General features: G+C 53.6%; 1 protein-coding gene and 1 long non-coding RNA gene across 13 annotated transcripts in view; one reads left to right on the top strand and one right to left on the bottom strand.

The window, feature by feature from the left end:
- Positions 1–647: 647 nt before the first annotated feature.
- On the bottom strand, positions 648–11527 carry LOC140640393 (uncharacterized). Of its 7 annotated transcripts, XR_012037112.1 has the most exons (6): positions 11393–11527; positions 10357–10508; positions 8932–10262; positions 2945–8835; positions 2238–2482; positions 648–1922 (listed from the first exon to the last, which is right to left on the bottom strand). It is a non-coding gene; the product is annotated as an uncharacterized lncRNA (long non-coding RNA). The 7 variants fall into 7 exon arrangements; XR_012037109.1 differs by lacking the exon at positions 648–1922 and having other exon boundaries at positions 2206–2482; XR_012037108.1 differs by lacking the exons at positions 648–1922; positions 2238–2482 and having other exon boundaries at positions 2849–8835.
- A 271-nt stretch (positions 11528–11798) lies between these two features.
- Positions 11799–27565, top strand: part of TTC7B (tetratricopeptide repeat domain 7B) — a 250588-nt gene continuing 234821 nt past the window's right edge. For all 6 annotated transcript variants that reach the window (XM_072839681.1, XM_072839676.1, XM_072839679.1 and 3 more), the window contains exon 1: positions 11799–11957. In XM_072839681.1, coding sequence (XP_072695782.1) covers positions 11837–11957 — 121 coding nt within the window. In that variant the 5' untranslated portion in view covers positions 11799–11836. The remainder of the gene's footprint in view (positions 11958–27565) is intronic.

Here is a 27565-nt window from a genome sequence, read left to right as displayed (position 1 = left end):
TAAAATTTTTTTAAATGACACATTCTAACACGCTACACAGATGTTATGGGGGTAGGTGGCCTCTCCTATGACAACTCTATTCCATGAATGTTCCCTCATTCCAAAACTATCACATGCCAACCGTGTACCAGATGACATCAGGGTTGTTGAAGTGACCAAGACCCAGTCCTGGCCTTTCTGACACCCACCATCTCTCCAGAGGAGCAAAGGCACCCCCAGATGCCTCTAGCAGGAAAGGGACTGTCTGTGCCTGTTAGAAGGCACAGAGTGTAAGAAAGAATGACGACGGAGAGAACTGGAAATCCCAACTATTCCTTCCTCTTGGGGAAGGAGATGGGCCTGGTGCAGACGGAAGCAGGGTTAGCAGAAATTTCCCCTCTCCTTCCTTTGGGGGATCTCCAAGGCCCACCCCCCGCCTGCCCCCGCTGGCTGGCTGGCTGAACTGATGAGTACCTGTTGGGTCGGTGCCATGGGGGATACATGGAGGGCTAAGACATGGCCTGTAGTGCCCGGATCCACAGCCCCCCAAGGCACAGACACTGAGTTGTTAAACGGAACCCATGACCTGTAGAAGGTGGCATGTGACAGATGCTGGTTTGGGTGCCCCAGATGGTAAGTGCAGCAGGGGTGTCATATTCTACTTCAGCTCTTCCTCCTTAAGCCCCCCTGTATGGGCCCCTGCTGCCCGGCCTGTCTACGTGGGCCTGGGCTTGCATGAAGGGCTGTGTGGCACTTAGTTTACACTGGGCTTAGGAATGAGATGAGAGCAGGAGAGGGAGGCCAGTCTATAGGGCACCTGACTCTGTTCCCACCTTTAGAGGCCTGACCCTCCTCCCCCTCCTCCTCCATGTGTAAGTACCCTGGCTGCTCTTGCTCATTCAAACTCTGCTCCCAGAAAGGACATGATCCCTGGCCCTGCAGGGTGCATCAGCTCCTCCCCATGTGGGGTGAAGCCCCACTACAGGGACCCCTCAGCTGCTTAGGAGTGGGGTCCCCAAACCCTTCCTGCCCATGCCCCATAGGCTTAAGCCGAGGAGCCCATTCGAATGCACAGAGGGGCAAGGGCCCAACCCACTGGGGTTAGTTGCTTCCATCAAGGTGGAGATGCAACAGCTGTGCTGAAGATGTGGGGGAGGAGGGGGCAGGGAAGAGTATTTTAAGCTATGCTTTTCCTTGTGAAAAGAGAGTCCACCCCCAATTAAAATAATACCTTGGGTGAAGGACTTGGCTTTTTGGGCTCCGGGTGGGAGTGTACACTGAGGCTTGCCCATCAAACCCAAGAAGCCACCCACGATGAGGATGAGGTAGTCCAATTAATGTTCTTTTTTTTTTTTTAAGATTGTATTTATTTATTCATCACACACACACACAGAGAGGGAGAAGCAAGCTCCCCATGGGGAGCCCGATGTGGGACTGGATCCCAGGACCCCGGGATCATGCCCTGAGCCGAAGGCAGACACTCAACCATTGAGCCCCCTGGGGGCCCCAATCGGTGTTCTTGAAGGAAAGGCTCAAAAAGCAGCAAAGGAAAAGCAGCCAGACTTGCAGGAAAACCCTCCAGCCCGTGACCCTCCGGACCCCGAGTGAGGCGCTGGAGGATAGGCCTGCTTCCAGGTGACTTACTTCCCTCCTCATCACCTGTGACTTGGTGTCAAGGACAACAGTGCTACAGTACCTCTCCCTGCCCAAATGCCACTTCCTCTGCCTGGGCGCCCTCGCCCTCTTCTTGCTCCTCCAGCACCTGCCCCCACCCCCTTCTGGAAGCCTCCTCCCTCAGTCCTGCTCTCTACAGAAATCAACTCTCGCTGCTTTAGACGTCAACAGAATTAATCCCAGGTGGCTCACAATCTCTGGGATGACAGTGACCAGGACAGAAGCTGGGGAGCCCTGGTCGTAGGCCAGAAATCCTCTTCAGGACTGGTCTGGAGAGGAGAGACCACGGCCACCACTGCTGGGCGCAGACACAGGGGGGCACCCGGGCCAGCGCCACCCACAGCTGCCACAACAACCTTGGCTGGACTGGGATGCTGCCACAGGCCGAGGTGTCTGCCCATCGGGGCCCAGGTTACCCACCCTCGCTGTGGCCACGCAGGAGTCGGGCATGGTGAGTGCCCAACATGCCCAACCTCTCTGGGGGGAGGATGACTCTCCCTCATCAGGTGAGGGATTCCCCAGATGGAGGAAGGAGATAAAGGTCACAAAGGATGACAGATGACCATTTATCGCTGGATAAATACCTGCCGTGAGGGCATCCAACTGCAGTCTTCCTGCTCCTGGCCTTCCCAAGCCAGCAGGATCTCTGAGCTGGACAACCGCCACTCAGGCCATCACAGCTACTCAACACATATCTGCTGAGGTCCTAGGTCAAGTGCAAGGTGCCGTCACCTGGTTAGCTCCTTAGAAAGGTGTTCTGCACACAGCAGTTACAACTGTTTCCTCTGGGCCAAAGGCTCTGCTTCCCTGGACTGCAGTAAACCAGACGCTGCAACACGTTTTTTTAAATTAAAAAAATTTCAATTTTTAAAAACAGATATTTAAATATATAAAGTTATATAGTTTCAGGTATATTTGTACATGTTGTGAAGTGAGCATAATTAGTCTAGCTAACATCCACCACCACATGGTTGCAAATTTCTTATGATGAGAACCTTAAAGATTTACTCTCTTGACAAATATCAAATATGCAATACAGTATTATTAATTATAGTCACCATGCTGTACATTACATCCCATGTCTTTGTTTTATAACTTTATTTATAACTGGAAATTTGTGCTTTTTGACCCCCTTCACTCATTTTGCTCATCCCCCCACCCACCCCCAGCCTCTGACAATCACCAATCTGTTCTTTGTACCTGTGAGCTCATTTTTTTTTATTTTGTTTCAATTTAGATGCTGCATATAAGAGGCAGTCGTACAGTACTTGTCTATCCCTGTCTGACTTACTTCACTGAGCATAATACCACCAAAGTCCATCTATGCTTGGCATATGGCAAGACTTCATTCTCTTTTTTATGGCTGAGTAATATTCCATTATGTACATATACCATATCTTCTTTATCTAGACATCTGTCTGTGGACACTTAGGCTGATTCCATTTCTTGGCTCCTGTAAATAATTCTGTAATGAAAATGGGGGTGCAGACATCTTTTCAAATTAGTATTTTTGTTTTCTTTGGATAAATACCCAGAAATATACATCCTCAAAAGAGAAATCTGGGTGGAGTGAGGATCAATGTGACATCTGTCATGCTCTTGCAGCAACAGTGAGTTTCAAACCATCCATCCCACTATAGTTCATCAGAAAATAACTTCCTGTGATGGACAGTGCCGACAGCATCTTTCTGCTGACCACTATGCAGAGCAGTATTTTGAAAATGAAACTGATTTATTAAAAGCTTATGCGAGGAGGCAAAAGGCCTGAGGTTGACCCGACTGCTTTGCTGTGGGGAGTGACCCAAGATCATGAAGGGGGAGGGGGGAGTACTCTGGGGACAGAGAAGTGGCCTGAGAGCTTAGTTCTCTTGTCCTTGCTGTCCCACTGACTGGCCACATAATGCTGGGCAAGTCACTTAGGTCTCAATTTTCTTTCTGCAAAGCAAGGGCGAACCCCTCTGGAGTCCTTGGGTGGCAAACATTAGGAATCCACATGGCTTCTTGTGATCAGAGAACATAGGCTGGGGGGATTCCTGCCACCTGAGGGCTGGAAGCAGCTGACCTCAGGAAGGTTGGGAAAGTGATCTTTTCAACTAACATTGACTGAGCTACCCCTCCACGTGTCAGGCCACTTTAAGGCCCTGGGATCTGGTGATGAACAAAGCCCTGGGATCTCTGCTGTCAAGACATTTATGGTGACCTGGTAAGCACCTGTGAGTGCATGAAAGATGTCACATGCGATGAAGACATGAGAAAGCCGGCTGATGTGATAGAGTGTGGCTGCAGGAGGGGCCCGTATAGAGCGTCACTCCCTGAGGAGGTGTCATTTAAGAACATTCCTGATTGTTGGGAATGAGGCAGCATGGGAGAGATAGGGGTAAGAGTTCCAGCCAGAGGGAACAACGTGCACCAAACCTCTGATGGGAATAGGTTGTGCTTGGGCTTGTAGACTAATGTGTCCGGAGCTCGATCAGCCAGAGCTGGTGGCCTGCATTAAGTCCCAGAGGGAAGCAGGGCCTGGCAGTGCAGGGCCTGGAGGGCATCTTGGCGTGGATTCTTTCCCACCTCCCCTCTTGGGGCCTATGTGTCTGCTTCACTGTTCCTTCTGCAGACTGGTTTCCTCTGCTGCCCCGGCCACACGGCACAACAGGATTGCCCTTGGGTACCAAGTTCACCCTTAGTCGACTCACTTGCAGGGACTGTCTCAATCATTTTCCAGGAAAGCACCGGTCACATATGCATCGTTGGTCCAATCACTGTAGCCCAAACCATGGCAGATGCCAGGACCTGAGCTGGGCTCCAGGAGTTCCATGGTGAGAATGGGAAAAGCACCCCAAAGTTACCTCCCCAAGATGGGACTGGACTAGGGGACCCTCTCCCCGACCTGATTCTGAGAGTGCAGAATCCACGCTGCTCTGAAGCAGTCTCAAAGTTCAGGAGGAGCTGATTTAGATCAGTTCTCACACCTAAGTGAGCACCAGAGCTACCTGGAGGGTTTGGCAAAAACAAGATGGCTGCACGGCCTCAAAATGGGCATTTCTAACAAGTTCTGAGGATGTTTTCAGTGCTTTGGTTCCCAAAGCGGGGTCCAGCTCCCTGGCCCTGCCAGCTTCTTCAACCTGCCCGTTTCAGAGCCAGCAGGACTGGAGCCAGGGGTAGGGCCTGGCAGATGCAAGCCCATTCTGGATCCCTCTGTACACCTGAGAATCACGGTTTTAAAATGTTTCAAAACATCAGAAATGGGTTTGAGAATCACGGTTTTAAAATGTTTCAAAACAGAAATGTCTTTGTTCCAGCCTTGAGTGTCACCGCGGGGAAATAAAAAGGTGGCCAGCCATTGGAAGTCTGCTCAGTGTCCTTAAATGGTTAAAATGGCTCGTTAATCAGTGTGTTTGGATTGCAGCAGCACAAAAACCAACCTTCCACTGTCACCGGAGAAGATGAGGGTTTTCTCATAAGAGCTCTTTTTTTCTGGGCATTTTCATTTCTCCCTGCAGGAGGAGACGGGGACCCACTCCTGGCGTGGTTCGCTGCTCAGCACCCTTAAATACTGGGAGAAAGCTCGGGGCGCGCCCTCCCGGCCCGGGGTCCGGTCTGGAGGTCAGCGCCCAGGCCCCGCGGGGGGTGGGGGGGCGGTCCGCCAATGGAGCGCCGAGGAACGCCATGACCTCATCGGGAGACTCTCTCATTGGCTGCCGCCGCGCGCGCCGGGCCCACCCCTCCCCTTAGAGCGCGGGGCGTCCGCGCGGGCCCCGCCCCCTGGAGCGCAGGCCCCTCGGGTCCCTAACCCGGTCTGCAAGCTTTGCAGAAGAAAACTTCTGCTTCCTGAGAAAGACCTGAGCGTTCCTTCAGACCTGCCAAGGCACTGGTTTCCGCGCTGGCTTTTCGCTGGTGTGTTCCTGGGGCGTAGCCGGTGCTTTCATCCTTTCCGAAGTACCTGGCACAGCACACTTATTTCCCACTTATTTTAATCGTGTATTCCCACGAGTTTCGTCTTCCTTCCCAGTGGAGGCTTTCTCAAGCCCCATCATACTGTAGAACGCTAGTGATCTTCCTTCCTCCCACATTTAACCTGGGAATTAACTGACGTCCAGAGAGGAAAGAGGACTTTCACAAGGTCACAGAGCAGATCAATTACAGGGATGGAAATCAGATCCAGGGCTCCTAACTCCAACTTCGGTGTCACACATTCGCCACTTTGGCAAGCAGACCAGAGCAGAAATCACTTTTCCAGGCTTGGCTCAGGGGTTACCGCTGGCAGGAGGACTTCCTGAGGGTTCCCTCAGGCCTCGGTGCTCCTCTGAGTCCAACGACAGAGCTATCCCTGACTTTCTCCTTTTTCCCAATTGGACTGTAAGTTCCTTGAGGGATGGCATCACATTTTATACAATTTTGTATCCTCAGAACCTAACACTGGCACACGATAGATGCTTATCAATGCTTGTTGAATTAAACTGTGGAAACTCTGCACGCTAGTGGCCTTGTCCAGGGAAAGATCAGTCACAATTCCTTACAAAAGTAGATTCCGTGTTTTTGAGGCTCTTTCACACAGAATGAGAATTAGCTAGTAAAGTGTTTGAAATGAAAATGTCACCACTGTTAGCTGTGTAGGAACAACCAGACCCTTTGTGCTCACCTAGTTCCCTATTGGCTCCCTAAAGCTCCAGAAGTGTGAACCAACAACTTTTCAAATTAAACCACCCCACGTATGTACTTTTGTGCATGGTCTGCCAGGAAGCTTACACGTCATTCCAGGTACACTCTTGACTAGGTGACAGGGACAGTGTTCTCGCCTATATTCATGGAGTTTCTGATCTTTGTGTTGCTGTTATTTCATATGTGCAGGTGGGTGTTTTATCCTAAGCTCACTCTTTGCCTTTCCGGGAGAAGGTAGGACAGGTGGTATACAAGGTAACAGGAAAGTGTCCCCAGAACTCTGACTGTGAAAAAAACACTCATGAAGATAAGGGATTCCTATCACACAAGCTTAAACCAAAACCAAATTTGGTTGGTTGTTACTATGGTGTCCAAAGTCTTTGCAAGGTCGTCATGCATGGAGATGGGCGTTGGAAATTCTCAGAACTGGTTAGCTTCTTCCAGAACTGGGCACAGGACACAGATCTGGGACATGTGGATATTCTCAGCCTTGGAGAGGCAGGCTCAAGAATGGGAACAAGACAGTCCTCAGAGCCTTTCCAGGGCCTGAATGATGACCTTTTAAAGATTTTCTCTTCTCTGGTTCCAGAACCACACTCACCAAGCAACCTCTTAATGGTTTCAGCGTTGCATGCATCCTAACACTGGGAACAGGTCTCCAGGGATAGGACACTGGGGGAATGGCTTCCATCATAAATGAAAGTTGCCATGGGGTGTCAACAATGGTCTGTGGTGAGCTTCATTAGCAGGAGTCAGTGGGGCAAGCTCCTGAAGCATCCACATATTTCTGGACTTGGCAAAGCCAAAGGGCATCCTAGGAACATGGTTCTACATGCAGCTCATGCCATGCCCGGGCCCTCCTGGAGTGGCTGGCCAGCCTCCTCTCCCTGGCCATCTGGCTAGCCCCAACAAACGGCAACAGGTGGTAAACCACACACACCAGCTTCAGTGCTTGCAGTGGGGCTGCGCAGGAGGGTTCCACTGGTTCGTCCCTACGGTGGGAACCCTGACTCCAGGCAGCAGCAGATGACCTTTGGGAAGAAACTCAGGAGGCCCCCTCAGGCACGTCAAGGGAGAGGGGCATAGAGCCCTCTTGAGTCATCTTCGGAAACCCTGCTCCTAACAACAGCACTGATGCAGCTTCTAAACGGCAGCCTGTTCATAAAAGTGTGGGTGCTGAGGTACGATACATGGAGGGCGGCCAACAGGGGTGTTACCAGCACCACCACCCCCAAGAGCATTACACACCAGAGATCAGGACGCAATCACAGCCTTCACCAAGGCCAGACCCAAGATCACGATGAGCAAAGAAGCAAGTAACACAACAGGACACCGTCTTTGCAGAGCCGGAAAGCAGACAGCATCACACAATGGGTTACAGACGACATTCCCAGGACAAGGGGCAGCGGAAAGCCGCTTAAGAAACAAAAACGAGGGTAAAATGAATACAAACAGCAAGATTCTGGTTAACTCGGGGAGGGTCTGTTGGGGCCCTGGTATTCATTTTATTATTTTATTACATAGGTGCCCCAATCATGTGTTTTGTACATATTAAATATTTCATAATTATAAACCATCGAAAGGCGCGGCAGCTGTCATCACTCAAGCCCCAGGCCTGCAGGCTCTGGCATGCTTTGCCCGTTGCTTAGGGGCACAGCTATAGGGCCCACCTGCCTACAGGGTGGCTGCTTATAGCTAAATCCTCCCAGGGGTACCAGCAGCCAGAAGACAGGGCTGCTGTCCCGCAAGGTGAGGTCAAAGGTTAGAAGCGACTGTGCAGCACACCGAGGCCTCTGCTACTTCCGGATTTCCGTCTCCCCCTGAAATCTGACCTACCTGCTTTAGTAACCTGATTCCCACTTCCCCTGGGCCTGTCTGTCCTCTGGGATGCCCAGGCCTCGGGTACCCCATCCAGCCCAGCCCCACCACCTTCCTTCCACTCATTCTCACATTCAGCAAACATCTGTGGAGCACCGGCTATGTGCCAGGCACCATACATAATGCTGGGGATACAGCAGGGAATAAAAGCCCACAAACCCCTCTGCCCTCATGGAGCTTACGTTTGAGTGAGGGGAGACTGACAAAGAACACTGAGTGACTACCTAGAAATCAAGAAGAAAGGAAGAAACAACCATGGCAGAGCAGAAGGATAGGGAAAGGCAGGGGGCAGGTCTGGATCAGGTGGTTGGGGAAGGAGGTGACCTTAGGATGGAGGTGACCTGGGCCAGAGGCCAAGAGGGAGGGAGGGGGACCACATGAATATCTAGGGAAGAGACCTCCAGACTGAGGCCACGGGACCCTGCCCTGACCTTCCTCTAGCCTTCTCCTCCTCCTCCTGGGGTTTTGCCGGCCCCACCCCAGCCCACACCTCTCTGAAGCACTCTCTCCCCCTGCTACTCACCTCATCCCCTATTCTAGTCTTAAAGGGGACCCAGGCTTTCGGCGGCGGCGGGGGGGGGGGCGATTGGGAGGTTTCCAGACGGGCTGTGATTTTTCACATCCTTGTCAAACCTGAAATACCAGTCCCTGGAAAAAAAAAAGATGTTGGCTTAATTACTATTATTATCATGAACAACTCGCTACTCCTGAATTTCCCTGAGAGCCACCAGCAGGTAGACATACCTGGAACTTCTCCACAGGCCATCTCTTGTATGTCTCCAGGGTTGTGATGGCAGTTGCGAGGGGTGGGACTGAGTCCAGACCCCATTGGGCCCATCTCCGGGGCTCTGCACAGTGAAGACCCAGAAGGTTCTTCCTCTTGGTAGGTCAGGCTGACCATGTCTGGTAGCTTCTGCTCCTGCCTCCTGTACCCCAGCAGCCGCAGGGCTCAAGCACATGGTCTTGAGTACTCTTTTGGGTGTCCACTGCTTCCAGGGTGGCCTGCAGTGAAGGTGGGGGCCTCAGACACAGTCACAAATACTTACTGTTCCGTGGAGTCCTAAAGGAAAACATTCACAGGCTGATTCCAGACCCTGAAGATCTCCAGCCTCATTCATTCATTTTTTTTTTTTTTTTTTAAGATTTTAGGTATTTATTCATGAGAGACACAGAGAGAGAGGTAGAGACACCGGCAGAGGGAGAAGCAGGCTTCATGCAGGGAGCTGGATGTGGGACTTGATCCCAGGACCCCGGGGTCACGCCCTGGGCCAAAGGCAGATGCTCAACCACTGAGCAACCCGGATGCTCACATTCACTCTTTCGTTCTCGCTCCTACACTGTGGGTGCAAGGGGGCCAGGGACGCAGAACGAGGGCTCACGCTTTGGCCCTCACATCGTGGGCCTCTACCCCTCCAGGTGCTTTACTTGCATCTTCCCGTTGAACTCTCAGCCGGCTGCACCGGGGTAGGTGTTCCCCCTCCAGCTGCGGGCACCTTAGGGATGGAGGGGCTCAATGCCGCAGGCCAGGCAGCACCTGCCGAGCAGGGGTGGCCACCGGCCAGCGTGGCAGCTGAGGCGGGCCTGCACGCTCCTCACTGCAGAGCTGGTGGTTAGAAGCCCCGTCGCAGAGGGAGGTGGCCCCGCCGGGGGGTCACACAGGATCGGTCAGCAGTGGAGCAAGGCTCCTGGGCCTGCATCTCACAGACCACACACCAGTGTCCTTCCTGGACCAGAGGGGAGGGAACATTCCAGGCAAACGTTGCAGAGACAGTTCTCTGAGCTCGAGCTCAGAGGACAATGTGAGGGCCTGAGAGGGAGGGGCAGTGTCCGCTGTGGAGAGGCCTCCTCCGGGTCTCCCTATTCCCTCTTGGTGGAACCCAAGGCACCAGGCACCCAAAGGTCCGTTTCCTGGGGCTGTCCTCAGCATCTGAGACCCTCAGGTCAACCTTCGACATGGGTCCTCAGGGGTGCCCGAAGGGTATGCAGTCACGGCGCAAGTTCCTCCGGACCTTCCCTGCTCAGGTCCAATGGCTCGTTTCAGCTTCCGCGGGGTGAGCCGCCGTCCACCGGGGCTGCTGAGGAGATGAGAGGCGCAGGAACCTGAGTGAAGCTCCTGGAGAGCAGCAAGAATGTTAAATTCTGATGCTGATGAGGACAGCACTTCCTCACCCCCGTTCCAGAGTGTCAGCGCCATCCTCAAATGCAGGGTCCGGAATCCAGCACCCTCACCCCAGCCACAGCTATCATCTGGGGGGGCCCCACCGCCAGCTCTCTCCTCACCTTCCGACAGTATTCTCAGCACAGCAGCCACAGTGAACTTCCTAAAATACAGGTCAAAAGGTCACACCCTTTTCTTATAAATTCTCAGGGACCTCCCATTTCCCTGGAGGAAAAGCCAGGGTATTTATAAAGGCCCTCAAGGCCCAGCAAGAACCAAAACTCCTCCTCCCACCTCTGGGCGCTTCCTACTTCACCTTGCCTCTCCCCCTGCACTCCAGGCACACTGGTCTCTTTGGTGCGTCTCCAACACACCGAATATGCTCTCACCCCAGGGCCTTTGCACTGCTGTTTTCTCTGCCAAGAGCTGTCTTCCCCCAGAGATGTCCTCCCCACGGCTCTCTCTCACCCTTTTTGACTCTTGATCAAATGTCACTTCCGTGAGGCGGTTCCTAACGCCCTTTGAAAACTGCAACATGCTCCACAACCCCTGGCCCCCAACTCTTTATTCTCCTCACTTGGCCCTGCTCTGTTTCTTCCACCTTACCTTGACTTTCTAACTTACTACTTTATTTTGCTTATTTTTTCCCCTGGCTGGAATGAAAGCTCTACCAAGGCAGGCCTTTCGCCTGTTTCGTTGTGCCATATTCCCTCCCAGCTCCCAGCGCCTAAAAGTGCCCAGCAGGTAGGGACGATCCCTACCTAGTCATCCAATAACTGAGAGCTTGCACACCTTGGACACCTGTCCCAGCTCTCAGTCTGCAGAGCCCAGGCAAGGCAACCCCCCACCCCCCCAGGTGAGGAGGCCGCCTCCTGAGAGGCCCGGAGTGGGGGTGGCAGGCATCTCAGCTCAAGGAGCCCCTGGGCAGGTGCAGTGCGGCTGACTCCCCGCTGCCTCCTCTGGGCGGGGGCGGGGTTAGGGCCGCCTGGGGCGCAGGGGGGCCTGCTGGGGGCCCCGGGGGCGGGGGCGGGGGCGGGGGGTATCTACCTGAAACCCTAGATGGCGGTGGCAGGCCAGGCGCAGGGGGCCTCCCGCTCAACCCGCCTCGCCGGGCCCCAGGCCTGCTAGTCCCGTGGGTGACCTTGCCCCGTTTAGGCCACAGGCCACCGCGCCCTCCAGCTTCTCCCCCTCCCCCCGCCCCCACCCCCTGCGCCCCGCCCCCCCGCCTGCCGCTCCGGCCCTGGCCGGCAGGGGCCGCTCCTCGCGGCGCCCGGGGCCCCGCCGCCCGCCGCCGCCGCCCGCCTCCCCGCCCCTTCCCCAGCCGGCGCTCCCGTTACGCCGCGGAGCCGGGAGCCGGGAGCCGGAGCCCGCGCCCGCGGCGGCAGCGGGAGGCGGCGGCGGGGGCGCCCGGGCGGCGGCGGCGGGGCCTGCGGGGCCTGCGGGGCCTGCGGGGCCTGCGGGCGGGCGGGCGGGCGGCCGGGCCGGGCCGCGATGGCGACCAGGAAGGCGGGCTCGCGGCTGGAGACGGAGATCGAGCGCTGCCGCTCCGAGTGCCAGTGGGAGCGGATCCCCGAGCTCGTCAAGCAGCTGTCGGCCAAGCTCATCGCCAACGGTAGGCGCCGGGCGCGCCGCGCTCTCGGCCGGGCCGGGCTCCCGGGCTCCGGGGCTCCGCGGGGTCGCGGCCGGGGCGCGGGGCGCGGGGCGCGGGGCGCGGCGGGGGAGGTGCGCGGGCCGGGGCCGGGGCCGGGGCCGGGGCCGGGGCCGGGGCCGGGCCTGGGCGGCGCGGGGTCCCGGGCGTCACGCGGTCGGGGCGTCCAGCGGCCCGGGCCCCGCGCGCGGAGTTCGGGGGGGGGGGCCCAGGGCCCGGCTGCCCGGCCCGCGCCCCGCCGAGCCCGGGGCCTTCGGTCCTAGGAAGTTGGAGGCGGGGGGTGGGGGGGGAGGGCACGCCGGCAAGTGTGCAGCAGATCACGGGGTGTGCGTGCCCAATGCACCCCCGGGGTGGGGGGCGGGGGTCGAACACGGACCCCTGGGAAATAGGGTTTGTAAACACATGACGTTCAGGGGGCTCCAGGCGGAAGCTCAGACCTGGGGCGTGTGTAGGGGGTGGTGGGGGAAGGCAGGTGAGACGTGTGTCCCGGGGTTCAGCGAGTAGGAGGTCGAAGCTGTGGACCTAGGGAGGTGGGGTTTGGGAAGGCAGGGGAAATAGAGTCAGAAGAGTCTGAGCGACAGTACTGTAGACCAGGGTGGGAATGTGGCGAAAGCATGGGACTGGGTGGGCGAGGGGCCTGGTGCCCGGAGGAGGAAGGGGGTCCGAGAGAGCCCCTGAGTAGGAGTCTGGTGCTTGGAGTTAATCTATGGTCCCATTGACTGAATTGGTTCTTGTACCCAATCGAATCGAAATTGCATCCCAAATCCCATTCAGTGCGCAGCTCCACGTGGCCTTATTTGTTTTGGAAGCAAGTATCAGTTAATATTTGCTGGTCTTTTAGTGCCCGCCAAAACTGCGGGCACCGATGGACTGGTGAGAGGGCAGAGGTTCTGTGTCATTCCATCTCTGGCAGCCCGGGGCTGGGTGAGCAAATGTTGGCCGAACAAATGAATGAAAGAATGAATGAATGAAAGATAGTGCTCTGAGAGAGGACATGGCACTATTTATGACCTTCTAACCTCAAACTACCCAGGAATGGAGACGGACGTCAAGTGTCTTCTTCGAGGGCGGTTTATGATCGTGTCTTTTAACGGTACTGGTGCCTTGAAAGAAGAACTTGGTTTTGCACACTCTCGACTGTGGTCCCTTGCTTCGGGCAGAGGTTTCCTGCGTGGATGCAGGTGCCATGAGTGCCTTAGGGGCATGGAGGAAGCATAGACCCACCTGGGCTCAACTCGGTGGAAAATGTTGAGTCCTCTCTAAGTCAATATTCCAGGAAATTGCATTCAGGGCCATGGGTCCCAATGGCAGCTTGACCTTGGCCTTCCTGTAAGGCTCACCAGCTTGTCCTCTTGCTTCTCCTCTCCTTATCGGCGGCATTTTCTCATTTCCTCTTGGAGTTGGACAGTCTTGGGTCCACTTCCCAGCTGTGCAGGCATAAAATACCTTCAGGACAGGTTGATGTTAGGGTTAAGTGGCTCCATTTGTGAGCCCCTTGGTTCTTTCCTTCCGAACCCACTTGTTTTCTGCTTTATTTACTCAACCATTCAACCGGTATTTGCATGCCCACCTGTGCCAGGAATAGAACAGAGGTGAATAACACTGACCATACTCCTAGCCTCCCGAACTGGACCTCTTCTGAGGAGACAGGCAATGGCAAATACGGAAATCAATAAACGGGATAGCTTCAGATGGTAAGAAGTGCTTTGAAGAAAACAGATGAGGTAATGTGATGCAGAGTGATGAGTAGGGGAGGAGGGGCGACTCACTATGATGGTCTTTGGAATAAGAGGGTAGATGGACTTTGGTGGTATAGGTGCATCTTACTTTCACAGCCCCACAAGGCTTCCTTCCCAGGGCCTGGTCCCTGGGGTCTGGGCCTGAGTCATTATGGGGCTTGTGGGGGAGTGGGTCGTGCAGGGCACTGTGGCCCATGGGCCCGTGTGCAGGTTTGGTTTGGGGGAGTTCATGAGAGATAGATTTCTGCTCTAGACATGACTTGTAGCAGTCATTGAAGGCCAAAGGTCACCCAGACTTGAAAAGGTCAAAGAGATTGCTCAGGAACATAACAAAACAAAATAAAGTGAAGAAAAAGATGAAACACAACCAGAATTATTGTGGCTCTTCTTTGGGGTTTAGAGAACTTTTTAAAGGAGGGTCTTCTCCTTCCTTTGGCCAATGGAGGCTTCTTTAGGCTACTGGTGGGACTTCCTCCTGGCTTGGAGGGCATGAGCTCCCCCTAGACCCTTTTGCAGGCACTGGACTTCACGTTCTGGGCAGATCTGGCAAAGTCCTTAAGCAAAAGCATTTGCTGCTTACAATAAGGAAAGCGAGTTAATGTCATGTTTGTCATAGGAAGACAGTTTGAAGGCAGCCACAGGCAGAAAAGAACACAGTCTTTGGAAGCTGGCAGACCCGGTGCCTGAGCCTAACTCTGTGTCCTTGGCCAAATCGCTTAACTAACCACTTAGAGTTTTAGTCTCCTCATCTTAGAATGCAGGAGGGAAAGACTGAGTTTTCAGGGGAGTTAAGAGAACCACAGGAACTGATGACTCCCAGGTCTAGTCACAAAGTCTGACCCGTTAGCATGCAGACCAGACCCTTCATTCATTCATTCCACAAATATTGAGTACTTGCTACGTGCTAGGCGCTGTTGTAGGCACTGGGGATGTACCAGTGAACAAAACAGACAAAAATGACAGATGTCTCTGCCTTTATGAAGTCCACATTACAGTGGGGAAGGGGCAGGGAGACATAAATCAAAATCACTAAGTAAAATTTATAGGATGCCAGATGGTGATAAGTGGTATTAGAGGGGAGTCAAGAGGGGAAGAGGCAGCAGTGCTTTGGGAGTGGGGTGGGGGTGGGGGGCACAGAGGTTACTAGTTTAACTGGTGGCCAGGGAGGACCTTACCGGGAAGGTGGCATTTAAGAGAGGACCAGAGGCTGCGGAGGGGACATCAAGGGCAGAGGGCTGATGAGGGCAGAGGGATGGTGGGGCCAGATCACATGCGGCCTTGGAGGTCATGGTTAAGGCTTTGGCTTTTCTCTGAGGTGGGAGCCCTCTCTGAGCCGAGTCGCTCGGTTTTCCATGCTCTTGCTTACAGAGGCATCCCTACTCCTCAGCATTTGCTGCTTCTGGGATGGGAGCATGGCAGCCCCTCCCAGTAAGGGCTTGAAATAGTGGACACTTTGAGAGCGCACAGCTCCAGCCTGACTCCTTTGAGATAAATTAGTTTAGACAGTTTGGCCGAGAGGTGGATAAGGAAGAAAAGGGCAAATGCCAAGCTGAAAAGAGACCCGGGAAATCCATTTTCTGCCTCATGCTCCACTGTGGGTACCATTTTAATCATCCATGTCAAAAAGCAAGAACAAAAACAACCCCAACAAAATCTGTGGCAGCTACATGCCAGGCCCCTGTGAGTTCCAGCAAGACAGTGATCACGCAAGGTAAGAAGGGCGCGGTGTGGGGTGGGAGAAAATTTGACTCAAGTCTTGCTTCTGCCTGAGGTGTGGTCAGCGAAGCAGCAGCTTGGCCATCACATGGGAGCATGTGAGGAAGGCAGACTCTCGGCCCCACCCCAGACCTGCATCTTCACCAGGTATCCAGGGGATCTGTGGGCACAGGGGATTCTGAGGTGCCCCGGCCTGGGCTGGGGGTAGAGATGGAGAAAAGCACATCAGCTCCCTGTTGGCTCACAGGTCAGTCCTGGCCCTAGGAGGGCAGTCCCGGCTGCCCTCTCTCCCCAGAATGTCACCTTTTAGCCTCCCAAAGGCGAGGTTCACTAGTGTGTGACAAAATGCAGTGGCTTGGCACCTGGGCTTTAATCCAGACTCTACCTGCGGCTGGCTAGGTGACCCTGAGCCGGTCACTTAGCCTCTCAGACCCTGTGTTCTTCATTGCTGTGATCAGGTTAATAATCGTCCTCCGTTAAGGTGGCTGTGAGGAAGAAATGGGTCGATATATGCTACATGCAAAATGCTGGCATTTACTCCCTCCAGCTGGCTCAGTGTAACCCTGGACGAGGCAGGCCACGTCCTGGATATCACCTGGCTGGGAAGAGAGTGAGAGCCCTGAAATGACACACCTGGTCGAGACTCCCATGTTTTTCAGTAACAGAAACAGGCATTTTGGAGCTTGCGCCAGCCCCAACAGACAGCCACTCCCTTTCTGAGGCAGCGTCTGCTTCTCCTTCATTTCCCTGTCAGTCTTTGTAGGTAAGCTCACCTAACTGAGCTTCTCCTTTAAGGGATCATCACAGTTCTGACTGGGTGTGATTTTGAGACATTTTAATTACCTCTTGGTGATGGACAGGTAGGGAAATGGTGTCTGAAACAAAGAATATTTCTGGGGCAAAGTTTGGTTACAGAATGTATGGAGACCACTGAGTGGGACTGAAGTTTTTGCATTTGCCACTGGCTGGTATTCCCAGTGGCCTTGGTGCCTTCCTCCTGGTGGCATCCCCCGCTGGAGGTGGGCTGACTTCTTGGACAGCCCTCTGGTCTCAGGCCTCTGGAGGTTTTCCTGGAGGTCCTGGGGCTTCTTTGGAAACAAGGTTGAGGTTTACCTGAGAGCCTGCTGGCGAATGGGAAAGAGGCACTGTTGCTTGGATGTTCCCAGGGTACTGCAGACTCCTGGGAGTCAGACTGTCTCCGGACGGTGGGGAGGGACACTAGTGAGACCTTGATGACACTCTGTCCTAGTCTTCCCAGGGCAGCTGTCCTGCTTTCAGATACTCTGTTTTGTTGTCCTCTGAAGGACACACCTTTGTGGCTGACCATATGTCCTGACTTTTGGATTTTCAAAGATTCCCCTATTTGACAATAATGTATTGATAGCTCTGGAGCTAAGCACTGGGGCTCATGGTCACTGTAGTCAGGACAGGAGAACTATGACCATGTGGCTCCATACAGGGGACCAGGACTGCTCAGCTTTCCCCTGGCCTCCTGCTTAGAGGGATTCTAGGTTCTGAGGATTCCTGACATTGATCTGCTTGGTAAGCCAGCCTTTCCAGTGTGTCTTCCCATTACCTGGGCTTCCCTTGTGCCCTGCTCCCACCCTGCCCCCACTGGCTGGTCTGGCCTCTTGGACCCCCTCACTCGCCTTGCTCATTGTCTTTCCACCTGCGCTCATGCTGTTTGCTCTGAAGGCCCCTCTGCAGGCCAGAAGCCTACGTGTCTGTCAAGGTCTGGTTCAGGTTCCTCCCAGCTGTCCTTCTGTCACAGAAAAGGATGTTTGCCTCAGACAAAACAACCATACAGTGTTAGAACCAGATGGGTCTTGAGAAATCACACTGGATAGCAGTTTTCAAACTGTCTTGTTGAGGAACCCCTCTGGGAACGTGCTTTAGGGGCCTGGCGGCTGGGTGGGCAGGCCTCACTCACTGGAGCAGTGATACTTTTTCCTAAGCTTTCCTTTGATTGAGGAGCTAATTGGCTTTTAAAAACACATTTGAAAGCTACTGCTCTAGTCTGAAGCTCCCCATTTTACAGATGAAAAAACAGGCTCATAGAGGCATCTTCCTTAAAGCCACCAGCTGGCGAGCGGCAGAAGCAAGTGAGATGGGTCAGAGCTCTGGCCTTGAGTTCAGTTGCTCCAAGTGAGTTGCTGGTGCTTCCTAAGAGAGGTACTTCACCTTGGGAAGCTCGTGTGTAAAGAACCCCTCTTCTGAAACTCCTGGTGCCAGCTGTGTTTCAGAGTGCAGAATTTTCCAGAATATGGTACATATACCGGCCAGTACGTGACACTCGCAGCGGGTCCAGGGACAGCACTTCATCATGAAACACGTCACTATTTCTGCATTAAAACATGCAAACAGTCCTCAAGAGGATAAATAGATTATAAATAGCTTTTGTTGCCCAACAAGTCAACAAAAACAAAACCAGCTTTTGGTTTTTAGAGAGTTCTAGATTTGGGAAATTATGGATAAGGGATTATGGACCTGTAACAACAGTGACAAACGTGTAGGGCTGTGATAAGGCCCGAATGTGCGAACGGGAGACAAACCGCGGTGCCCGCGCCGAGTAAGCTGGGGGAGGGTCATCGCCGCCGTCCCCAGTTCCTCAGTTGGGGGCTGTGCCCCTTCCCCCCCTTCCCCCCGGTGGCCTTCCAGAGCCCTGCCCGATGAGCCGAGGCCCCTACGGTGCCCTCGGAGGCCAAGGCAGGCCTCTGGCCCGGCCCGGGCTGTTCCCCCCTGGGGCTGGCAGCGACTGGGGGCCAGCCAGAACCGCCCCCCGCCCTCGTCAGTCCGGCATTCTCCCCGCAGCTCCTTTCCTCCTCCCTGCCCGAGCCCCACTTTTGTCTCACGTGGGCACGTGTGGTCACCAGCCCCGCCCCGTGCCACGTGCTTCCCTGTGGGCGGGCCCGGGCCTGGATGGGGCCACCTCTGCCTGTGATTGGTCGAGGCATAGCATGTGACTTAGTTCTAGCCAATGAGACGTCAGGGACGTTGCTGTGGGAGGGGCTTCTGGCAAAGAGTTCCTCCTGCCTCCGGGTGACGTCCGCGCTTTCCAGGTGACCCGAGTGGGCTCTTCCCGCGGGACTCGGGGCGGGCGCTTCTGAGGCTGGGCGCTGCTGCTGCCTGGTGGCCGCGAGGCCGACCCTCCGAGGGCCGCAGCGCGGGGCCGCAAGAAGGATGTGGCCCCACGCCCGGAGGGGCTCTTGTCCGGACTTCGTTTATGTGGGATGATGACCGCCTTCCCGTGGAAGCCACCGAGGTGGATGTTCGGTGGTTCCCCGCTGCTGAAGGCGTTGCATCCGGCACCCCTGCCCCGCCAGCCCCGCACCGGGCACCCGGCGGGCACGGCCTTCGCTCCTGCTTCACACTCACCTCGCTGCGGTAGACTCCTGCCCCTCTGGGCGCCCTCATGCTTGGCAGGTGGTAGAGGGTTGCAGGCCTTTCTGGAAAGCCAGTGTTTCCCATTTGAGAAGCCAAGAAAAGGGAAGAGGTTTTCTGAGATCTCTCAAAACCATCCTCGTCAGCTACCAGGACAAGAACGAGTGGAGTTTGGCAGATGGGTCGGATGGGTACCACATAAAGACATAAAGGGCAGCGGCAAGCCACAGGAAACCCAACAGTGTGGCTCCAGCCCCCATCTGTCTGCCCGTGCTCACCGAGTGTGGTGGAGGTGCAAGTGCCAGAGCGAGGCAGAACAGATGGCTTTTGGTCCCTTTGGAGGCCTGCCAGAGCTGGAGTCAGAATCTCCATGCATTCACCCTCACAGTGACCTTGTGCACCTCACTTGATTCTCTTGACACCTTAGTTTTTTCGGCTTCACGGGTGTTAAAACGTTGTTCAAGCATTGCTTGAACTTTTGCTGTGTGCCATGTGTGGGCCTGAACTTTTACGTGGATTCCAGTTAATCATCACAACAACCACATGTGGAACGAGATCGAGGGTCATAATTCTTATTCAGGGATAAGTAGACTGAGGTTTGGAGATGTTCATTGAGCTGAATTTTAACCCATTTCTAACTCTAGTTGCATTATTCTTTATACCAACAAATGGTTTTCTAAACTTGTTGGATCAAAGAATCACCAAGTTGGCTTGTTGGGCCACATTCCCAGTGGTTCTGATGCAGCAGGTCTGGGGCAGGGCCTGAGGCTCCTGCAGGCTTAGCAAAGCTCCCGTGTGATGCCAGTGCTGCTGCTCCGTGGACCCGCTCTGAGTGGCACTGAGCTAAGGGAACCTGGATGTTACAGGTTCCCAGATCCCTCCTGTGGGGAGGTGATTTCCTTGGTCTGAGTTGGGGCCTGGAAATCTGCATTTTAAAATAGAGCCTTAGGTGAATTGTGAAGGCAGGTCTGAAGCTATCCCCTGAACCGTAATCTTTAGCATTTAATGAGTACGTCCTATGTATGGGGCCTGCACTAGAACAGATAGACTGAGTGGGTCACCAGCCACAGAAGCTAACAGCTCAGAACAGTCACACAGTCTTTGGGCAGCTGAGCACCTGGGGGCTGGTTAGCAACTCAGATTCCCTGGCTGGGCCCAAGTCCTGCTTCAGTCCTGCTTTTTAGTGGGGTTGGGGTTCAGGAAGCAGGATTGGTTTTTGTTGTTTGTTTTTTTAAGGTTTTATTTATTTATTTATTTACTTGAGAGAGAGTGTATGCATAAGCAGGGGGAGCAGCAGAGGGAGAGGGAGAAGCAGACTCACCACTGAACAGGGAGCCTGATGTGGGACTCAGTCCCAGGACCCCAGGATCATGAGCCAGGTGTCCCAGGAAACAGGATAGGTAACTAGTATAGGTGGTTGTAACACATGAGGTTCCAGGACCAGATTTTAGACACGATTGTCCAAATGGTGGGACAGAGTATCACCCTGTGGCTTAGAGGAGAACAATGACAGCATTACTTACAAGGCTTCAGGGTGCGGCTGGTTATTGGGGGGCTGAGGGCAGGGTACGCTTAGTGAGTAAAGCCTGGCAGAGAGCCAGGAGGGGGATCTTGGGCAGAGCTGTGGCTTTCCGGTGACCACCTTGTCTCAGTTGGCCTGAGACTCGCTTGGTTTTAAGCATTGGAGGTCCTGTGCCTGGGGAAGCCCCTCAGCCCTGGGCAAGCACGACTGTAGTTTACCTTTTTGGGCAGTTGGAGGTATTTTCCAAAGAGAAAAGGAACCTGGTGCAGGAGAAACCAGTGGGCTTTGTCCCATTAGATCTGGGATTAGATCCCGAGTCTGGCACTTACTGCTTGTCTGGCCTTGGGTGAGTTACTCAGCTTCCCCAAGCCTCACTCTTTAGCTCAGACTTTGTTTTGAGGAGCAAAAGAGATAATGCAGTTAGTTCAGGCCCCAGCAATCATCTGAAGCAGTCTGCCTGAATCAGGAGTACTCTGTGTAGAAGAAGGGTAGAAAGGTCCAGATACTCGGCCCTTTACAGGTGGAAGAGGCAGGCAGGGTAACAGAAACAGCGATGATCGCAGAGCTGTGCAGTGGGGGTTGGGGGCAGGTTCTGTGGTTTGGAATTGTCACCGAGGCCCAAAGCCGATGGCAGGGTCCCGCACTAGTCAGAGCAGACCTAGGGCCTCAGCCAGACAGACTCCCCAGGCCTCACCTGGTGGCCATTCATTCTGCACTCTAGTGAGTGGGTTAGGATGTGGGGGCGCTGGAACGTGTACTTGGGACACAACAGTGAATGTGACCCTGGGCTGCTGGCCCCACGAGGGCAGGGCTTGTTTGTTATTTTGTACGTTGCTCTATCTCCAGCACCAATAACACCTCTGACACACAGTAGGTACTCAGTTGTTCAGTGAACAACTTGGCTGTTGCCCTTGAGGGCTTACCTTGGATTCATTTGCTCATCAAACACCTACCAAGCACGTACCGGGTGCCTGTCCCCATCCGCCCCTGCCGGAGGACCTGGAGTATAGTGATCATTAAGACCACGCTTACGCTCAAGTCTAGAACTTGGAGACCTGGCATACATGTGCTCAGGGCTGCGTGTGGTAGCAGACGGGGTGGTGGAGGCCCAGGGGAGGGAGTGCCCACCAGAGACCCTAAGACTCTTGGTGCTGTCCCTCTGGTGACCGGATGGCCCTGCCCGCCTAGGGCTCTGGTGAGTTCTGGCTGAGGGATTGCTGATCTGGCTGACTGGATGTTGGTGACCTTCTCTTCCTGTGTCTCTTGTGCACCTGGAGGGTCAATGCTAGCTGAGTGGCCCTTCCCAGGGAGGGTTCCTGGTCTTTCCCTGGCCTCTCTCTGCCCCTCCAAACTCCTCACCTATGGACTGGTGCAGCCCCTGGGCTCCTTCTCTGGCCCTGGAAGATTGGAGGCCTAACAAGAAGCAGTTTTTTTTTATTCTCAAGTAAGGAGTGTTGGGTTGATGAGGTGATATTGCCAGGGATGCTGAGCACAGAGACCTGCAGTAAATGCCTTTCCTTTCTCTGGCCCCTGCCAGGCCAAAGGAGGCAGCTCTCCACTGAGTCTTGGACCTAGAGGCCTGGGAACGTGGGTCCCTCAAGTCTTCTACAGCTGCTGCATGGTCTGTGGTAGCCTCCTTCCTGCCTCTGCCCGACCCCACACACCAGTTGTGGCATCTCCCTTCCGCCTGGACTATTCACTTGGGGAAGTCCTACCTCACTTGGAGAAATTCCTGAGGCCCAGCTCAGACCACACTTACCTTTGACAGTCTTCTGAGTGGGCCTGATGGTCTTTCCACCCCACCATACCGGGACTCGGTGGTCCCTGGCTCTCTATAGACCATACTCTTTGAGGGCAGGGAGTGGCTTAGGGCTTTGAATCTTCAAAAGATGCTTGCTGACTTGGTGTGGGTGTGCATTTCACTTGTCTGTATGGAGCTGGCTTCCTGAGAGAGCCATTTCCAAGCCTTCTGGGCTGGCCTGATAACATCCCCCTGCCCTGTTAGAGTCATTTCCTGCCCTGCGGAGCCCTGGGGACAGGCCAAACCAACTCCAAGATGACTTTCAAGTTACCTTTGCTCTTATTAAACTAGGTTTTCTAGGGGAAGTGTGTGTGTGTACACGTGCATGTGTACGTGTCATTCCAGTATACTTGTCTATTCAGCCAGCGCGGTGGAAGTATTGTCTTCTGTTCCCACATTTTACTCTTTCATCCTGTCCTTCCAGCATCTGCATTGTGTGTGAACATGGGGAGGAGGCTTTGGCATGAAGCCTGGACTCCAGCTACCAAGATTTTCCCAGAGTATCATTTCTGCCAACTTCTTTGAGCTCTTTAGTCTTTGACTTATGGCATCGTTGCCTTTCAGTCAAGGTCCAAATAGCAGGTCCTTTGAACTGGGTCATAATTTAAGTAAAGATATTGGACGGGGAACAACGGGAGCCCTGAGGTAGAAATGGGAAGGCCTGGGTCTTGGTCAGCAGTCATGTCCCAGCTCTGTGCCAGGCACCCTGGGTGGGTGGGTGGGGGAGCTGAGTCTCCAGAGACTGAGATACTTGATTAGGTCCTGTCCATGAAAGGGAGACCTATTGATTGATTCACTCATTTCAGAAACATTTTTTTTTACTTAAATTCAATTAGCCTACATATAATACATCATTAGTTTCAGATGTAGTGTTCAATAATTCATCAGTTGTGTATAACATCCAGTGCTCATCACATCACGTGCCCTCCTTAATGCCCATCACTCAAGGACCCCGTTCCCCTCCCCCTCCCCTCCAGCGACCCTCAGTGTGTTTCCTAGAGTTAAGAGTTTTTCATGGTTTGTCTCCCTCTCTGATGACTTGCCCTTCAGTTTTTCCTCCCTTCCCCTTCTGTGCTGTTTCTTATATTCCAAATATGAGGGAAACCATACGATAATTGTCTTTCTCTGATTGACTTATTTCGCTCAGTGTAATACCCTCCAGTTCCATCCACATCAATGCAGATGATAAGTATTCATCCTTTCTGATGGCTGAGGAATATTCCACTGCACATATATATACACACCACATCGTTATCCACTCATCTGTCAATGGACATCTCGGCTCTTTCCACAGTTTGGCTACTGTGAACATTGCTGCTATGAGCGTTGGGGTGAGCACTACTTGGTATTTACAAAAGGATACAAAAATACTGATTTGAAGGAGCATATGAACCCCGATGTTTATAGCAGCAGCATCAACAATAGCTAAATTATGGAAAGAGCCCAGATGTCCATCAACTGATGAATGGATAAAGAAGGTGTGGTCTATATACAATGGAACATTACTCTAACATCAAAAAGAATGAAATCTTGCCATTTGCAATGGTGTGCATGGAACTAGAGATTATTATGCTCAGCAAAATAAGTCAGTCACAGAAAGACAAATACCATATGATTTCACTCATATGTGGGATTGAAGAAACAAAACAGATGAACATAGGGGAAGGGAAGGAAAAATAAAGTAAGATGAAAACAGAGAGAGGCAAGCCATAAGAGACTCTTCATGATAGAGAACAAAGGGAGGGTGCTGGAGGGATGTGGTAGGGGATGGGCTAGATGGGTGATGGGCATTAAGGAGGGCACTTATGATGAGCACTAGGTGTTAGATGTAAGTGATGAATCACTAAATGCTACACCTGAAACCAAGTTTACCATATGTGTTAACTAACTAGAATTTAAATAAAAACTTAAAATTATAAAAAAAAAACTTAAAATTAAAAAAAAAAAGAAATATTTACAGAACACCCACCACGTGCTAAATCCTGGAGATGGAGCATGAATGTGAGAGTGACAGGCTGGAGGTCAGAGCCAAGGTGAGAAGGTACAGGATTTGGGCTTTCACTTTGGATGAGAGGGGAGCCCCTGGAGGGTTTCAAGGGGGCGGGTGACCTGAACCTCTTCTGCACCCTGCTGCTTGACCATGACCTGCCCCTGCGTGCTGCTGAGCAGCTGTGTGTAGCGGGAGGAAGGCCTCAACCTTGCCGGTCCTTTGCACTTGATGGTCGGTGACCTCAGAGGCCCTGTCATGCATCCGGTCAGTTCGGTTTGTTCGTATCCCTGCTCTCACATATTCTTCCCTTTGTAGGCCTTTTATCTGGATGCCATCCTGTCCCTCCTAGCTCACGGGCTGGCCTCCTACTTTACTGAGGACAAAGAAGCAGTTAGGAAAGCCCCTTGTTTCCTACCAACAAGTCATCCTGTTTCCCCTCCTGTCACTGTGTGGAGGCTCCAGTTCCTTCCAAGGCCTCAGAACCCCTCTGTTCACACCTCCTTGGGACTTTCTCATCTCTTCTGGATCAATTCTCTGTCTCTGTTAGTTTCCTGGTCATTCCCTGGAGGACTCACAGATACCCTAGGGTCGCCTGTAAAAACCTTCCCTAAACCCACGTCTCTCTCCTTACTGCCCACCTCCCTGCGCTGTCTCAGCGAAGCCTCTTCAAAGAACCATTGTCTCCGCAGCCTGCTCCTTTGAGCTTGTACCCCCACACACCCTGAGCCTTCCCATGTCAAGGTCACCCTGTGATGTGGCCTCCCTGTTGCCAAATCTAACGGTCATGTTTGTGTTCTTATCTTCCTCCTTATTCCAGTCGCCTTTATCCCTCTTGGCCACTCCCTCCTTCCGGAAACTTCTAGTCTGTTACTGTAACAAACATGGTCCTGGGTTCTTTTCACTGGATCCGTCCACTTGCTCTCCTCCAGCTTTGATGCCAGCCTCCATCCACTGACTTGATTTCTCTACTTGGGTATCGAAGGGTATTTAAGTCAGAACAGAACTCTTGGTTTTTATTCCTGTTCACCTCAGTAGATGGCAAGAGGGTACCCCTATTTCCGCCTAGTGTTGGCCCAGAACTGAAATGAAAGAATTTCTCTTTGGTCCCTCTCCACTCCCCACCCCTCTTGCATTAGTTTCCTATCGCCCCTGTAACTAATTAATACATGTGGACAGGCTTAGAATAATGCCGACTTGTTCTCTGGCAGCTCCGGAGGTCGGAAGGTGGGAATGGGCCTCATTCGGCTCGGTGTCCACGGGGCTATCTTCCTCCTGGAGGCTCTAGGGAAGAACCGGTGCCCTGTCTTTCCCGGCCCCCGCACTGCACGGGTGGCTGGGCCCTCGGTCCCCCTCTATCCTTAGAGCCAGGAGCCTAGCTTTCTCTGTGACTGGACCTGCTTCTGTCACCACACCTCCTCCTCCTTCTCTGACCCACCTACTTCCCTCTCCTAAGGCCCCCATGTGCCCACCCATGTAATCCAAGATAATCCCATCTCAACATCCGTAACTTCATCCCACCTGCAAAGTCCCTGCTGCCAGGTAAGGTGACACAGTCACCTCTGGGGTCAGGCCGTTAGTGAGTCTTGTTTATCTTACCTGCGGATTGTGTCCTCCCTCTACCTGCCTCTCCCCTTCTACACTATTTCTCACCTCCGCCCCCTTGTCCCAGGGTCGTCACTCCTCCGCTGGACTCCCAGAGTGACCTTCCAACCCTGCCATCGCTCGGCTGCTCCCACCCCAAGTGCATTCTCCACGTAGCAGATGGAGGGGTCTTCGCAAAGCCCAAACCTGGTCCCTTCACCCACTGCTGGCATGCTCCCTGCCCCCTGCAGAGGCTTCCAGGTGCGCCTAGAAGGAAAGCCACAATGCTGACCACAATGTCCAGGCATGTTCACGGCTGCCCTTCCCCTCCGACCGCCCTGCCCGGATCCATCCCCACCGCTCCAGCCTCTCAGCCCCCTGGCTGCTCCTGTAACATGCCAGCTGTGTTTCGGCCCCGAGGCCCTTCTGTGGGCCACAGGAGTGCTCTCCCTGCCAGCGCTTTGTGTGGCTGACTCTGTCTCAAACTCAGACTCCTCGGAGACTCTGCCCCGATCTGCCTTCCCAGTCTCAAGTAGTCACCCAGTTACTCACTGTCACGTCACCCTGTTTAACTCTCTGCTCATCTCTTAACCACTCTCTGGCTTTTTTTTTATGGTTTGTCTCCCCTTCTGGAACATAAGCAGCACAAGGGCAGAAACCCCTCTGTCTCCTTCACTGCTGTGCGTGCTGGGTGCTGGCAGGTGCTAAATAATTGCTGACTGGGGTGTGCATTTGTGCACAGTGCTGCAAGGAGCGTGGGGGTTCAGGCCGGGGGAGCGGGGAAAGCTTCTCCAAGGTGACCCTGGAGGGCATCTCACACGATGCCTGGATTTTGGCAGGAGAAGGGAGGGAGGCACAACCTGTCCAGACACCCTCAGGTGAGTCAGAGTGCCACAGTCTGGGAAGGATTCGGGGGCCTGGAGAGGGTGCACATGGGAGGCCAAGGAGAGCAGGTGACGAGCACTCGGTGATAACCGCAGACTCAGACCTCCTCCACCTGGTTCTGAGATGATGGGCCAGGCTGGGTAAACCCCCCCACGGGGGCAGCAGACAGGCGTTCCAGACTCAGAGCACACTCCAACACGGGCCTCTTCTTTTCCTTTTAAATTAACTAGTTAATGTTTTGTGCAGGTAACGAATGCAATAAAGATCAAATAATATGAGAGAGAGTAGAAACTTCTGGAACCTGCGTCATCTCTGTGTCCTCTTGCTCCTTTCCAGAGACATAGCCACTCTTAAGACTTTCCTGGGGGTCCTTTTGGAAACATTCAGCATATCTGTAGATTTATAAGAAAGTGTGTTGTTACTTTTTGTTTTTATATACAGTGGTAACATACCGCACATCCTATTTTGTGTCTCTCTCTCACATTGTTAGCTATTGCTGTGTAACAAACCATCCCAAACTTCCGGCCTTAAAACAGCCACCTTTTACTATTTTTCACCATTCTGGGCTTGCCGGGTCTTGTTCATCTGCATCTGCTACCAGCTGCGGGTCGGTTCCGTGACATGATGGCCCTTGGCTGGGCTCTCTGCAGGCCAGGCCTGGCTGAGGTGACTCAGCTCTGTTCCCTGTGGCCTTTCTGAGATCCAGGCCAGCCCCAACAGAGAAGGGCAGAGGGGAGCAAGAGGGAAGTAGGGTGGGCACAAATGCCCGAGGGAAGCGGACGTGAGTAAGCGCTTTTCCCAGTGGCTGCGTGGGTCACGTGACAGTGTCCTGTCCATCAGAGCAAGTCACGGCCAAGCCAGGCTCAGCCTGAGTGGCCACAGAGCTTGTAGACGAGGCAGGGTCTGGGGTGGTTTGTGTAGTCGGGCTAGCAGGGGGCTGTGTGTAGATGGCTTTCC

The sequence above is a fragment of the Canis lupus genome, chromosome 9, assembly GCF_048164855.1.
Source record: "Canis lupus baileyi chromosome 9, mCanLup2.hap1, whole genome shotgun sequence".
NCBI lineage: Eukaryota > Metazoa > Chordata > Mammalia > Carnivora > Canidae > Canis > Canis lupus.
The sequence above is the reverse complement of the archived record's forward strand: the minus strand, read 5'-3'. Positions and strand labels throughout refer to the sequence as shown.